Source organism: Panthera onca, chromosome E2 (genome assembly GCF_046562875.1).
Source record: "Panthera onca isolate mPanOnc1 chromosome E2, mPanOnc1 haplotype 2, whole genome shotgun sequence".
Classification (NCBI taxonomy): domain Eukaryota; kingdom Metazoa; phylum Chordata; class Mammalia; order Carnivora; family Felidae; genus Panthera; species Panthera onca.
The window spans coordinates 20,145,721-20,158,146 of NC_138353.1; the positions used below are offsets into that span (position 1 = coordinate 20,145,721).

The 12,426-nt window shown below is 42.8% G+C and overlaps 1 protein-coding gene across 1 annotated transcript in view; it reads right to left on the minus strand.

Moving 5' to 3' along the window:
- The window catches only part of TDRD12 (tudor domain containing 12), a 71,334-nt gene that overhangs the window by 23,768 nt on the left and 35,140 nt on the right, over positions 1–12,426 (minus strand). The window contains exons 12-22 of the mRNA XM_060650897.3: positions 11,368–11,428; positions 10,928–11,035; positions 9,096–9,281; positions 7,376–7,532; positions 6,787–6,914; positions 5,222–5,413; positions 4,844–4,972; positions 3,842–3,959; positions 3,076–3,215; positions 2,722–2,942; positions 178–277 (exon numbers count right to left, since the gene is read on the minus strand). Coding sequence (XP_060506880.3) covers positions 178–277; positions 2,722–2,942; positions 3,076–3,215; positions 3,842–3,959; positions 4,844–4,972; positions 5,222–5,413; positions 6,787–6,914; positions 7,376–7,532; positions 9,096–9,281; positions 10,928–11,035; positions 11,368–11,428 — 1,540 coding nt within the window. The remainder of the gene's footprint in view (positions 1–177; positions 278–2,721; positions 2,943–3,075; positions 3,216–3,841; positions 3,960–4,843; positions 4,973–5,221; positions 5,414–6,786; positions 6,915–7,375; positions 7,533–9,095; positions 9,282–10,927; positions 11,036–11,367; positions 11,429–12,426) is intronic.

Consider the following 12,426-nt stretch of genomic DNA (forward strand, 5'->3'; position numbering starts at 1 on the left):
GTTGGTTTTCTAAATAAACTGGGGTCTTGAAATAAGGCATCTCGTAAGGACACATGGCTACTGTCACATTAATGGTGGTACATTAATAGTGTCATAATTATTCTGCTCCTATGAATGGAATAAGTTCATTAAAATGGTCATTAATTACTGGACAAAAGGATCTTCAGCAAAACTTACTTTGATGTATCCAAATGTTGGTAGAGTTTGGTTGGATAATTTCCTTGGCATGTCTATTTCTGGATTAATATGGTGTCGATCAGGACAGATCCTTTTGTCTCTGAAAAAAAAAGTAACTGGTTTTAAAAACAAACAAAAAACAGTAATTTTAATGTATTTTAAAGTATTCTTCAGGAAAATTAATCTGTAATTGAAATCAGAGAACTTTTATCCCAAATACTTTAAAGTTAAGTAACCATTTTAAATACTTTAGACACTAACAACATGCACATTACCGAAAAAGGGTCCTAAAATTTAATTAACACTAAATAAACTTCAAGAATTACTTCATTATTTCTCTGGACAGTCTGTAAATGAACAAAATGTACTTCCGAAACAAAGACCCTGAAATCAGAAATTCATCCCCACAACCCACAACAAAGGCTACTAATAACCTCTAAACCAGAAGTCACTCTGTAACCCAAACTGAGAAAACAGAGCTTCTGTTTCAAAAGTCAATATTCTGTTTAAAGGCATAATAGAAGCTGCCACTAATAACCTGTTTAATGTACCATAATACAAAAAAGTTAAATGTCAATAGTTATCTGATAGATACTAGACTCCTCCTACCCAGTCCCAGTGATCACAGATCAAGCACTGGCATCATGTCCGGATCAGGGAGAAGGCTCCCGTGACTGTTAAGATAACCATCCTCTCCAAGTTGATTTATAGTATCAACACACGTGCTATCAAAATTCAGACAATGTTTCTGAAGAAACTGACAAGCCTATTCCAAAATGTATGTGGAGATGGAGCAGACTTAAAAGTCAAAACAACCTTGACGAAGAGCAAAGTTGGAGAATTTGCATACCAGGTTCCAAGGCTTGCTAAACTATAAGCTACAGTACTTAAGAAAGTGTGGTACCAGTGTAAGAACAAAGAGACCAATGTAACACAGTCCACAAACGGAGCACGTATGCTATCATCTGGTTTATGTCAAAGGCACCAACTGAGCGACAACACATTGATGTTTTAAATAAAGGCCACTGGAGCAAATGATTACCCACGTGGAAAAAAGTAACCCTTGCCCCGTACCTCACACTTTAAACAAAAATTCTCACACTAGATTATATACCTAAGTGTGAAACCATCCATAAAGCTTCTAAAAGAAAATACAGAAGAATGTCTTCATGACCTAGAGACAGGCAAATATTTCTTACATAAGGACACTAAACAATAGTAACCATGAAATAGTTCATCAAAATTAAAAAGGTCTGCTCACCAAAAGACTTACAATGAAAAGGCGGGCACCTGAGTGGCTCAGTCGGTTAAATATCTGACTCTTGATTTTGGCTGAGGTCATCATCTCATGGTTAGGGAGTTCAAGCCCCACCTCTGGCTCTTGGGATTCTCTCTGTCCCTTGTTCTCTCTGCCCCTCCCTTGCTCTCATAATTAATTAATTAGTTAATTAATTAAAAGTAGTAAATAAAAATTTAAAAGCACAGTGAAAAGGCAAGCCATGAACTGGGAGAAGATCTCAAGGCATATATCTGACAAAGTAGTTATATGTCGAATAAATAAACTACTCCTACAAAGCAATAAGAAAAAGAACAACACCCAATTTAAAAAATTGGCAAAAGAGGGGCGCTTGGGTGGCTCTAGCTGGCTAAGCCTCGGACTCTTGATTTCGGCTCAGGTCATGATCTCGTGATTTGAGGGATCAAGCCATGGGCTGGGCTCTGCACTGAGTGTGGAGCCTGCTTGGGATTCTCTCTTTCTCCCTCTCTCTCTCTGCCCATCTCCCCCACCAAATAAACAAACATTTTTTTTAATGGGCAAAAGAAACGAACAGACACTTCACAAGAAAAGGATGGTCAAATGTCCCACAAGCATATGTGGGCATATGATGTCCCACATCATAAATTACTAGGGAAATACAAATGGAAACCGCCACCCCCGCCAACACCGTGTTGTCGGTGAGGATATGGAGAAACTCTGCTCTCCCACACACTGCTGACGGGGTCATGAACCCGTCACACACCTTGGGAAGGTTAGACAGGCGCTCACCCCATGACCCAGCAATCCCAAAGTCTACACCCAAGAGAAATGGGTGCATGTTTCCACAAAGGGACATGTGCAAGAGTGTTCAGGGGAGTTTCATACATTATAGCCAAAAGCTGGAAACAACTGCTCTCCCATCAACAGGAAAATGGATGTATACATTGTGATATATTCATACAATAGAGTATCGAGCCATTAAATCAACAGATAAATAAATCCACCCAATACACACAGGAACAGAGATGAATGTTGCAGATAGTAAGCTGAGCGTACAATTCCATTTATATAAAGTTGGGAAACGAGCAAAATTAATCAATGTTGACAGATATTTAGGGGCAGTTACCTCCAGGGGAGGGCAGATTGGGAAGGAGCAGGGGGAGAACCTCTAGGACTGGGTGGCGGTGTATACTGTGCGTACATATGTAAAGGTCTTCCAGCAGTAAAAGTATATCACTGTGCACTTTACTGTACATTTCAAGGTTTTAAACAAATGACTGGCTTACTTGCAAAAACCAAAAGACTTAAGATACGGACAAAGAGGCCTTCGGGCTTTCTTATCTTCTTTGGCTTCCAGAACCCCCGCAGTAAACTCATACAGCTCCACGGGAATCTTGGCATCGGCTCGCTCCAGGTAGCGCAGGACCCCGACCGCGTGGCACGCATTTCTCTCCGTCAGCAGCAAGACAGATTTGGTTTTCTTATCTCCCTGTTCTGCAGGAGAACCCTTAAAATCGGGGGCGAATAAAGGAAGCAGGTCGTCCATCCCAGTCTAACTGATAAAACCCCGCGGACTCTGCATTTCTCATTGCACAGAAAATGCCAGGGGAATATTTAGAGATAACGAAAATTAATCAAACCTGCTCGGTTGGACTCTGAAAATGGTCAGACATGCAATACAGACGCCCACCAAAAATCTTTGGTGAGGAAGGGAAGCTGAAGTGAATCACGCACGTGGCATCGGTGATGGTCAAGAGCGGTATGCAGTCGTCAGTTAAGGCTGGAGACAAGGATCCGACAACCACAGATGAGGCATAGCTCCCTGCACTGATGCTACACAGCAATTCCGTAATCGTACCTCAACACGTGTCTCTACCGCACTTCACTGTGTAGGTGCCAACAAACTCCTTCCCCAACTCCCCTCCCCCCAAATGTCACAGCCCCGTGATCACATTCCAGAGAAAAGTCGTCTCCCTAACTTTAGCTTGGAAAATGCCCCTTTCTATTACAAATCTAGGCTGCCCATCTATTTTTCACTTATCTTACAGTTTGACTTTCAGATCTCTAACGTCATTGTTCACAACCATCCGTGATAGATTGCGTCAGAGGCGTGCATACACACACACAAAGGAGATGGTGGCCCTCAACCTGCAGCCCCAGGGACAAGGTCTGCGCTAAGGGCTGCTGCCTTCTGCCACGAGTGCTCCGGGGGCCCCCGCATTTGCCTCAACACCAAAATCTTAGTGGAGTTTAACTTTCATTTTGGGACTGACGTTACTAATAAATTCTCAGGAGATCTGCGAAGTGATGAGAAATTTGGAGACAAGATATTCAAATAAGCTGAAGACATGATTCCCATTGGCTCAGCAGCCTTCTCTAAACAGAAGTAGAAATTAAAACACTTACCTAATACAACGTGAGAGCCAGAACTTAACTTCTTCTTCCACTGTTCTAAAACACTTTTTAAATTAAAAACCGTTTCTTTATGCATTTTCAAGCAAAATATTGAACTGCTTTCTACTACCTAAAGATGAAACCAAATAAGCCAGTTCACAGTCAGGAACGTAAGCTTAAAGTTAACTGTTCCATCAATAATTACCAGTATAAAACATTTAAAATTATCTGTGAGGGGATTATCTCATCGATCCACTAATTGTAAGAACAAGATGATTGTAAGTTTAAACAAATGTATTTCCAAAATTCTACAGTTTGTATCTAAAAGCTTGCTCAAGTGAAACAAACATTATCTTGCTAAAACCATTTTCCTTCCTTTTAAGTAACGCGCGCATATATAGATGTGTGTATTTATACACATGGATATACATGTATACACACACACCAAAATTTATGTGCCAACACATGTCACATCTTTTCACAAGACCTCCAGTTCATCATTGCTGAAAGGCGGATATACTGATTCTTGTATTTTAATTTGTATTTGGCTTCATTTACACATTTAGTATTAATTTATGTAGAATTAGATTAATTAAATAAATCTGTAGACAATTTATTTGGCTTTTCTAGCCATATGATGCGATCTCTTGGTGTTATTGTCTCTGGCTTTTTAAACAGAGGCTACAGAAGACGCTGGCATTTCTTCGTGAATGAGATCCTTTTAACGACAAAGCACAAAGCACCCTCCTTGGGGAATGTCTGCTTCCATGGAAAGGATGGTCCCACCTACTTAGCTCCTCCCTCCAGGCCACCCCCAGCACCACCCCCCCCCCCACCACTGTCCTTTCTCACTGCTGTCTATTCTCTGCAGCACCAGCCACCTCCTCCTCTGATAAACTTGTCCAGTTTTATTCCCCTGGCAAATATTTAACTACCTGGTAATTCTCTGATGATTTTGAGATTCAATCATGGTTCAAACAAAAAATATAGACATTTTATGTGTGGAAGGCTCACCTTACACACGATTTCTGTTTCAGCTACAGAACTGGTGAAGATCAAGGTCTTTTGTGCTTGACTTGGAATGAAATCTAGAGTCTGGAGTAAAGTAGAGGTTTTTTCACATTCCAGGCAAAGGTGCACTACCTGGTAACGAAAGGCAGAAACAGTGTGGTTTTAAACACATTCCAGGTGCCCCAGCTTCACTTTTCATCGCTAAGTTAGGATTTTAACAGAAAAGAACGTATAGAACGACAATATAAATCTAAATACACGATTATAGACTCGTGTAGATGAAAGCTGCAAAATTTTACTTTATTAAGCCATGAAATGGAGGCTACCTGCTTGTGTTCCTCAGCCCTTGACCGCCCTCACCCCACGCCCACGAGCCCGCACCTGCTGGACGCTGCCATAGAGAGCAGCCTCTTCCATGGCTGTGACCACAACGTAGGGGTCATTCATGAACTCTTTCATCAACTGTTCTATATGTCTGCTCCAATGAACTCCAACAGCAACAATCTGATGTGGTGCAGATTCCCTTTCTTCAACGTCAATGTTTTTTTTAAAGTTATCTAATATAGCGAACATCTAAAAAAGTGAGTATAATTAATTTCATTTTTATTTCAAAAGGGAATAATAGTTGGTTGACAGGAACATAAGTGGTAAAGAATTGCACACTTTCTGTTCTCAGAGTGGAGAAGGCCCTTCCAAAGAAAAGAAGAAAACTACAAAGGGGAGAATGTTAAGTATAAACAAAATCAAAACACAAACGGTATCTGGGTAAAATGCGTGTGACATATGCAACCAAGAATTAATATCCTTACAAAAAAAGTTCTACGAATGGACTAGAAAAAGGTGATCCTGCCGACAGAAAATAAGCAGAGAAAATGAACAAGCAGTTCACAGAAGAACACTAGGAGTGGCCGGTATACAAGTCAGCCAGGAAGTACAGATTATGCTCACGAGACACCATATGTGACGAGGAGACTGGAAATGAAAGCCGGACCAAGCCGGACCACTGCCGGGGGCCGCAGGGCATGCGGTGTGGTGGTGCATTGTCCATGGGAGCATAAATCAGTCTCTGCTTTCAGAAAGGCAACTATATGATGCAGTATTCTGGATATTAGTTTTGCAAATAAGAACTGAGGCTTTAGAGGCATTCAGAAACCCTGCACAGGCCATACAGTCAGCAAGTAACAAAGCTCAGACTTGAACCTGGGGGTGTCCTTGCTCCCAAATGAAATGCCTGTGGTCATCGTGTTATGCTGTGCCCCAGAAATGCCTTCTTATAAGAATTCAGAGTCTTTGATCCATTAATCCCCTTCCTAGGAATTTATCCTAAGGGAAACACGCAGGAAAGATGTATGTTCTTTAGACACACACACACACACTGCCAAATGTCCAAAAATAAGACCATTTAAAAAATTATGTTACACCCACAGGACTCCCTATGTCCAGTGAACAATCGTGCGGTAGAATAATTACTAATAATACTCATGATGCTGCTTACTAGAAAATGCAAGTTATAAACTAGCCATAAAATAAGGCCTGATGTTGTTAGTTGTATGTACTGACACAGGAATTACTCCAAAACAATAAGAGTCATTGCTCTGAGTGTCCGACTACGGACGCTGGGGTTTTTCAAGTACTCTTCTCTGCATCCCAAATTTTCTAAAATAAAACGTATTGCTTCCATAATCGCAAAAATATCAGTATTTTAGAAAACCCTCTCTGGAAAAGAATTTTTGCTCTTCAAAGAGAATTTTAAAATGTGGGAAGACAATTTCAGACAAATTTTCTTTCTTCACAGTGATCAAAGTTCTAAAGGGAAAACTTTTTTAGATGAACTGGCTTCCTCCCCAACTAGATGCTTTTCCAGATTCCTAAAAGCAGGTGAGACTTTCATCATATATATATCTATTTCCAAGTGATAATGACGTCTCGATGGACACCGTACTTACTTCTTCGTTAGCTTCAAAGAATAATACTTCCACCTCATCCAAAATGAGGTGACAGAGTCTGAGAAATAACAAGCTCTGATACTGGAGAAGTCTCAGGAGGCTGTGCGGTGTCGTCACAATTATATCACCTACGTTTAAGAAAGATTAACACTTCAGATTTTTCACAGGTTTTTCCCACATTTCCTTTGCTAAGATGCCACACGCTTTGTAGAACTGCCGTCTAAGGACACAAAACCTTGGGTTTTCTTGCTCACGTGGGTGCGGCCCGCCCGTCCAGGCAAACACCTGTCTGCATCTAGTTAAATACCTGGGCACCCACCAGGTTTCGTGCTCCTCGAGGGCAGGGGGTGGGAGTTTAGTCAACATCTAACAGGAGATAGTCGATAAACAGTTGATAAGTGAATGAAATCATGTCATTTTTCAGTGAAACGGCTGTAAGCCAAGAGCGCCTTCGCCCACCAGGCCCACCCGTAACCCACAGTGCGGTCTGGACCGGTGATGACTGTGGCTGCATCATCACACACGCCTGCCTGGCAGGGCTCCGCTGTGCTCTGCAGGGAAAACCAAACAGCTTGAAGAGGATGCTTACAGGCCCTTGGAAGCTTCATGTTTTTGGCTTCATCTTTGTGGAGTCCGATTGTTAACAGCACTGGGTGAAGAGGCCTGGGGGACATGCCATAGTCCCCCAGTAATTCAAAAATAAACTGGGCCTTTTTCCACCCAGGGCACACGATGACTGCCAGAGGCTGCGAAGACAAACAAATTCACATAATCTTGGACAGAAGTTAGGAATTGAACAGAGTATATGCACAGCATGCAGAACATCTCTTTCTACAAAGTAAGCAATACGTAAATTTTTTTGCTCTCTCCATTGTCATGTAGGTCAGAAAAGATATGATTAAAACAGATTTAGACACATTGACTCAGATTTTCCTAGGGCTTACACTAAGCATGTCACAAGTTTCGTTTTTTCTTTAAAACACTTACAGGGTAGGACCTACTATTACCTCATTTCTCAGATGAGGAGTCTGAGGCACAGAGAGGTAAAGTTAGTTGTCCAAGGCTGCACAGCTAATACGTGGTAGCAATAGGATCTGAACCCAGGCAGTCTGGCCCCAGAGCTCCTGCTCCTAAGTACCAGGGAACTAACTGCCCCCTGAAGGGGGCCTTGAAAAGGTTAACATCTCTTCCTTAGGGTATTAAGTTTGCTACAGCAGCGTGTGACCCCTGACCTCCACCATCCCATAGTTCTCTCCTGAAGGTGCACCGCCTGCCCAACACCCTCCTGGATATACGGTGTCAATTTGCCGAAGACAAGAACAATTCTCCCCTTTCCTTTATGTAGATCCAGTGGGGGCCAGCTTCCGGGCGGCAGGTGTGAAAGCAGGCTGGCCATGGAGACGTGGAAAAAGCAGAAGGAATGAGAGGCAAGACCCGGACATAATTTCTGACCAGCCAGGGTTCTATTCGAGAACAATCAACATCTCGTCCATAGGGGTCAACCACTAACTGAGGGATGTAGATGTTTAAACCAACACATAATAACTTAGTACAGAAAAGGAAACCATTAAAATGACATGACATGGCAGAATCAGAAAAATGAGCATCTCTTCTAAGCACAACTGGTCCTTTCTTACTGCCAGTTTTCACCATTCTGCTGAGTAACGGAACCATCCATAGCACAGCCTCTGAGACGGGTCTGAGACAGAGGTGCTCCGTGCCAGAGTCCCCCTGACCACCCAGACCCCGAGAGCAGGTATCACTACCCCACCATCCCCTATGCCCACACCCCATTTCTCTCCTTTCCACCACCTGCGGATTCCTGCATACAGGAAAACAAAAGATTACACAACAGCGGGGGGGTGTTCAGAAATAATTAAAAGAATATGGGACGAGATGACAGGAAAACCTAAACTCTAATCCCATTTCTTGTCAACTTCTCAGCTGTTCAGCATCTGTACCAGTAACTTTTCATGAGGCTAATTTTCTCATCCATGAAGTGGTGAAAACCATACATGGCCCATCTCACACAGTTACCATGACAGTTAGAGGAATTTAATCAGTGAAGTAAGTTTATAAGCTATACATCCATCCCTAAAAGCCAGAAATCTCTTGGCAGCCAATGGCCATCATGGGACTTCAAGGTGAGACTCACTGTCAGAGTCAATGACTCTGATAAGTCCCTGTCCTCTCATGGAAATCAAATGAGTAATGTAATGCAAACTTCACCAAAGGTTAGGTTAAACTTAAAACTTTAAAAATAAATTTTTAAGCCATTTTACCGTGAAACAAAATTGTCTCCAACTTACTCCATTTCTGCTTGGTAAAGACTTGTAGCAGCCCCCCGTTTGCAGAATCGTAAGGAGTGGCGGAAGGTACAGCAGAGGGTCATTTCCGCAGTGAGAAATGACCACCACGTCACAGCCCCTCGCTATGGGAGGCCAAGAGTAGGATTCAGTGTGGCTAGGTCCCGGAAACTTGTTTCTTTGGAGAGCCTACAAAACACCAACAACCGAAACCCCACAAATAAAGCACAGACCACAAAAACTCCCATCTCTTTGCTCACTTCACCCCCAACAGCCACTATACGTTTGCTCAATCTGGTATTTTCTAACGCCTAACTTGACAAGTCCCCCTGAATCTTTTCTCAGCACCAAACTCCTGCCATGAGGCACTTGCTTTCCTGGGCTCCAAATCAAAAGGTTCGAACAGGCATTCCATGGACTGACCAGGTGCTTGGAGCTTGTCAGAGCAACGACATGGCTTCTCCTCCTCCTCCTAATAATCTTGAGTACACCACCTTCACTTACAAAGTTTGTTTTAAATTTTTTAATGTTTCTGTATTTTTTAGAGAGAGACAGAGCGCGAGTGAGGGAGGGGCAGAGAGAGAGAGGGAGACACAGAATCGGAAACAGGCTCCAAGCTCTGAGCTGTCAGCACAGAGCCCGACGCGGGGCTCCAACTCTAGAATGGCAAGATCATGACCTGAGCCGAAGCCGGACACTTAACAGACTGAGCTACCCAGGCACCCCGTAACATTTTCTTGACTGCCTACAGTTTGTTTCCTTCAGAGTTCCTTTTGGTCTTTTCAAAAAAAAGCATTTTGTTTTTAGGCGGGAGCTTTCTTCAAATGCCCACGGATCCTGGATGTGTGTTTGCACGGAGTAGGAGCACTAAAAGCTGACTGAAGACACATGGGCCGGGCAGAGCTCGCTCCCAGGAGCATCATAGCCCTGCAGGAAGCCAGGGCAGTAAGAAGGCAGTTTTACTGGAAGAATTCCAAACAGCATCATCTGAAGGGCACTTCTAGATCGTCCAAGCTCCCTGCTGAGAGGCTGGCTGGGGATTCTCAGGAAGCGGAAGAGGGAAGTTCAGTACCCCCCACTTCGCTCCTTCCTCTGCTAGTCAGCCACACTCCGCTGCCCGTTCTCCATCTTTTGGAAGCCTGTGGAAATCCCTAGGCCACTAAAGGCTTCACTCCTATTTAGTTCCTCCTCCCGGTTTTAGCTTGTTTTCCTTCTTCTTTTTTTTTGAATCCAGAAGAAAATACATAAACACATACGATCAATGGCAGGTCTCTACAATAATTCTGAAAAGAGCACTTGGAAGTAATCTTGTAACTGCCCTGGCAACTTGCCCTTTTAAGCACCTTTGCAGAGACACATTTGAAAACTTATTTCAGAAAAGCAGTAAGACTTATACAGTGGTTTCTCCACAAAAGAATTCTTCACTCATAAGAAGGTAACCTGAACTTCAGAATAACTGAGGGGTGCCTGGGTGGCTCAGTTGGTTGAGCGTCCGACTTCGGCTCAGGTCATGATCTCACAGTTCGTGAGTTTGAGCCCGTGTCGGGCTCTGTGCTGACAGCTCAAAGCCTGGAGGCTGCTTCAGATTCTGTGTCTCCTTCTCTCTCTGCCCCGCCCCTGCTCGCGCTCTGGCTCTGTCTCTCAAAAATAAATAAATGTAAAAAAAAAAAAAATAGAATAAATGAGACATCAGTAATAAAAAAGAAAAGCTCAAGAGAGAATTTCAAAAGCAAAGAAATTATACAAGTGCAGCCTTGGAACTGTTTATTAAAAATCCTCCTGTGTTAGAACAGGTCAGTATTCCTTTGTGAGTGCGGCTTCAGGAGCATTTTTACCTTTTTCAGGTCAGCCGAAAGTGGCGACGTGTCAACCGACAAGCAAGGCTCGATCTTGTTCCGGAGCACAGCAAACGGCTGTGGGGACCCCGACCGAAGCTTCTGCAGCTAAGACAGCAGCCCATTAGATGCCCCACCCCGGCACACGAGGTCAACCACTTTACGGGAAGGAGGGAGATGCCAGGGTCTGACTGCAATGTCAAAGCCTAGGTACATGTGCTTATCAAAACCCAAAATTAAAATTAAATTAAAATGAAAAAAGGAACAATTCGTCTGAAACAGTAGTAACTCACTGGAGAATTTCTAAAGGGATGTTCTCAGGTAGAGTCCCCCACCTAAAGGGGTTTCTCTTCTAGTCTCAAATCCAGACGAGGAAGGAGAGGGATTTAAAGAGTAAACAGTTGGTTTTGATTTTTAATTTTTTTTTAGGGTTGTAATACCTTCTGAAGATCAGAGATTCCATCAGTTCTCAAAGGATCAGGATTTAAAAACTGCAGTAATCTATAAAATAGTTAAAAGGACAATTTGAAGAAAAGAAGTTTTATTTATATTTCCTCAACTGACTTACTTATATTTATATTTATTTATATTTATTATTTCCTCGACTGACTTACAATTTTAAATCTTCCTTGACGGAAGTAAAATGAAATATATAGTTGGCCCCCAAGCAACCTGGGTTTGAACTGTGCACATCCTCTTCTACGTGGACTACTTACAGTACATTAATGAGAATGCATTTTCTCTGATGATTTTAACATTTTCTTTTCTCTAGCTTTACATTACTGTAAGAATACAGTATATAACACAGATAACCTACAAATAAACATGTGTTAACTGGCTGTGTTATCAGTAAGGCTTCTGGTCAACAGTAGGCTATGTGCAGTTGAGTTTGGGGGAGTCAAAAGTTATACACAGACTTTGAACCGTGTGGGTGGTTGACACTCCTAACCCCGTGTCTGTTCAAGGGTCACTTGTATATCCCAAGGCATAGCTGTGAAATTACTGCTTATCCTGTTTTTCCCTGTTTATTGTGATACAAAGGCTACAGAGGCCATGCCGGTACCGTGCTTGCCCCCGAACTCCGACCCCCAGACTACGGACAGTGTCACCAATCCCAGGGGCACTTGTTCTGAACAAGGAGAAAGACTGCATGATCACTAGGTCACCTCCTGTTGCTGCTGCCTCCTCCCTTCTTTGCTGTGATCTTAAACCACTTTAAGTTTCCCTGGAACACGGAGGAACTGTCAGAATAACTGACAGGTCTAATCAATGAGTTCTAAGTAAAGGGCATTTAGCCCAAGAGAAGATACAACCTTCCAATACAAAAATTAAAGGCAACAGAGTATCTCAGGGTTAATTTATTAACTACAATTTAATGTAATCAAAGGAATGAGCAGCACGGATAATTCAAGGTCTCCTGTCCCAGGGAAAACCACCACGTGCGACCCATGGCTTGCAGGTATCAGGGTGGAGGGATGCCCATGGCTTTCAGGACACCA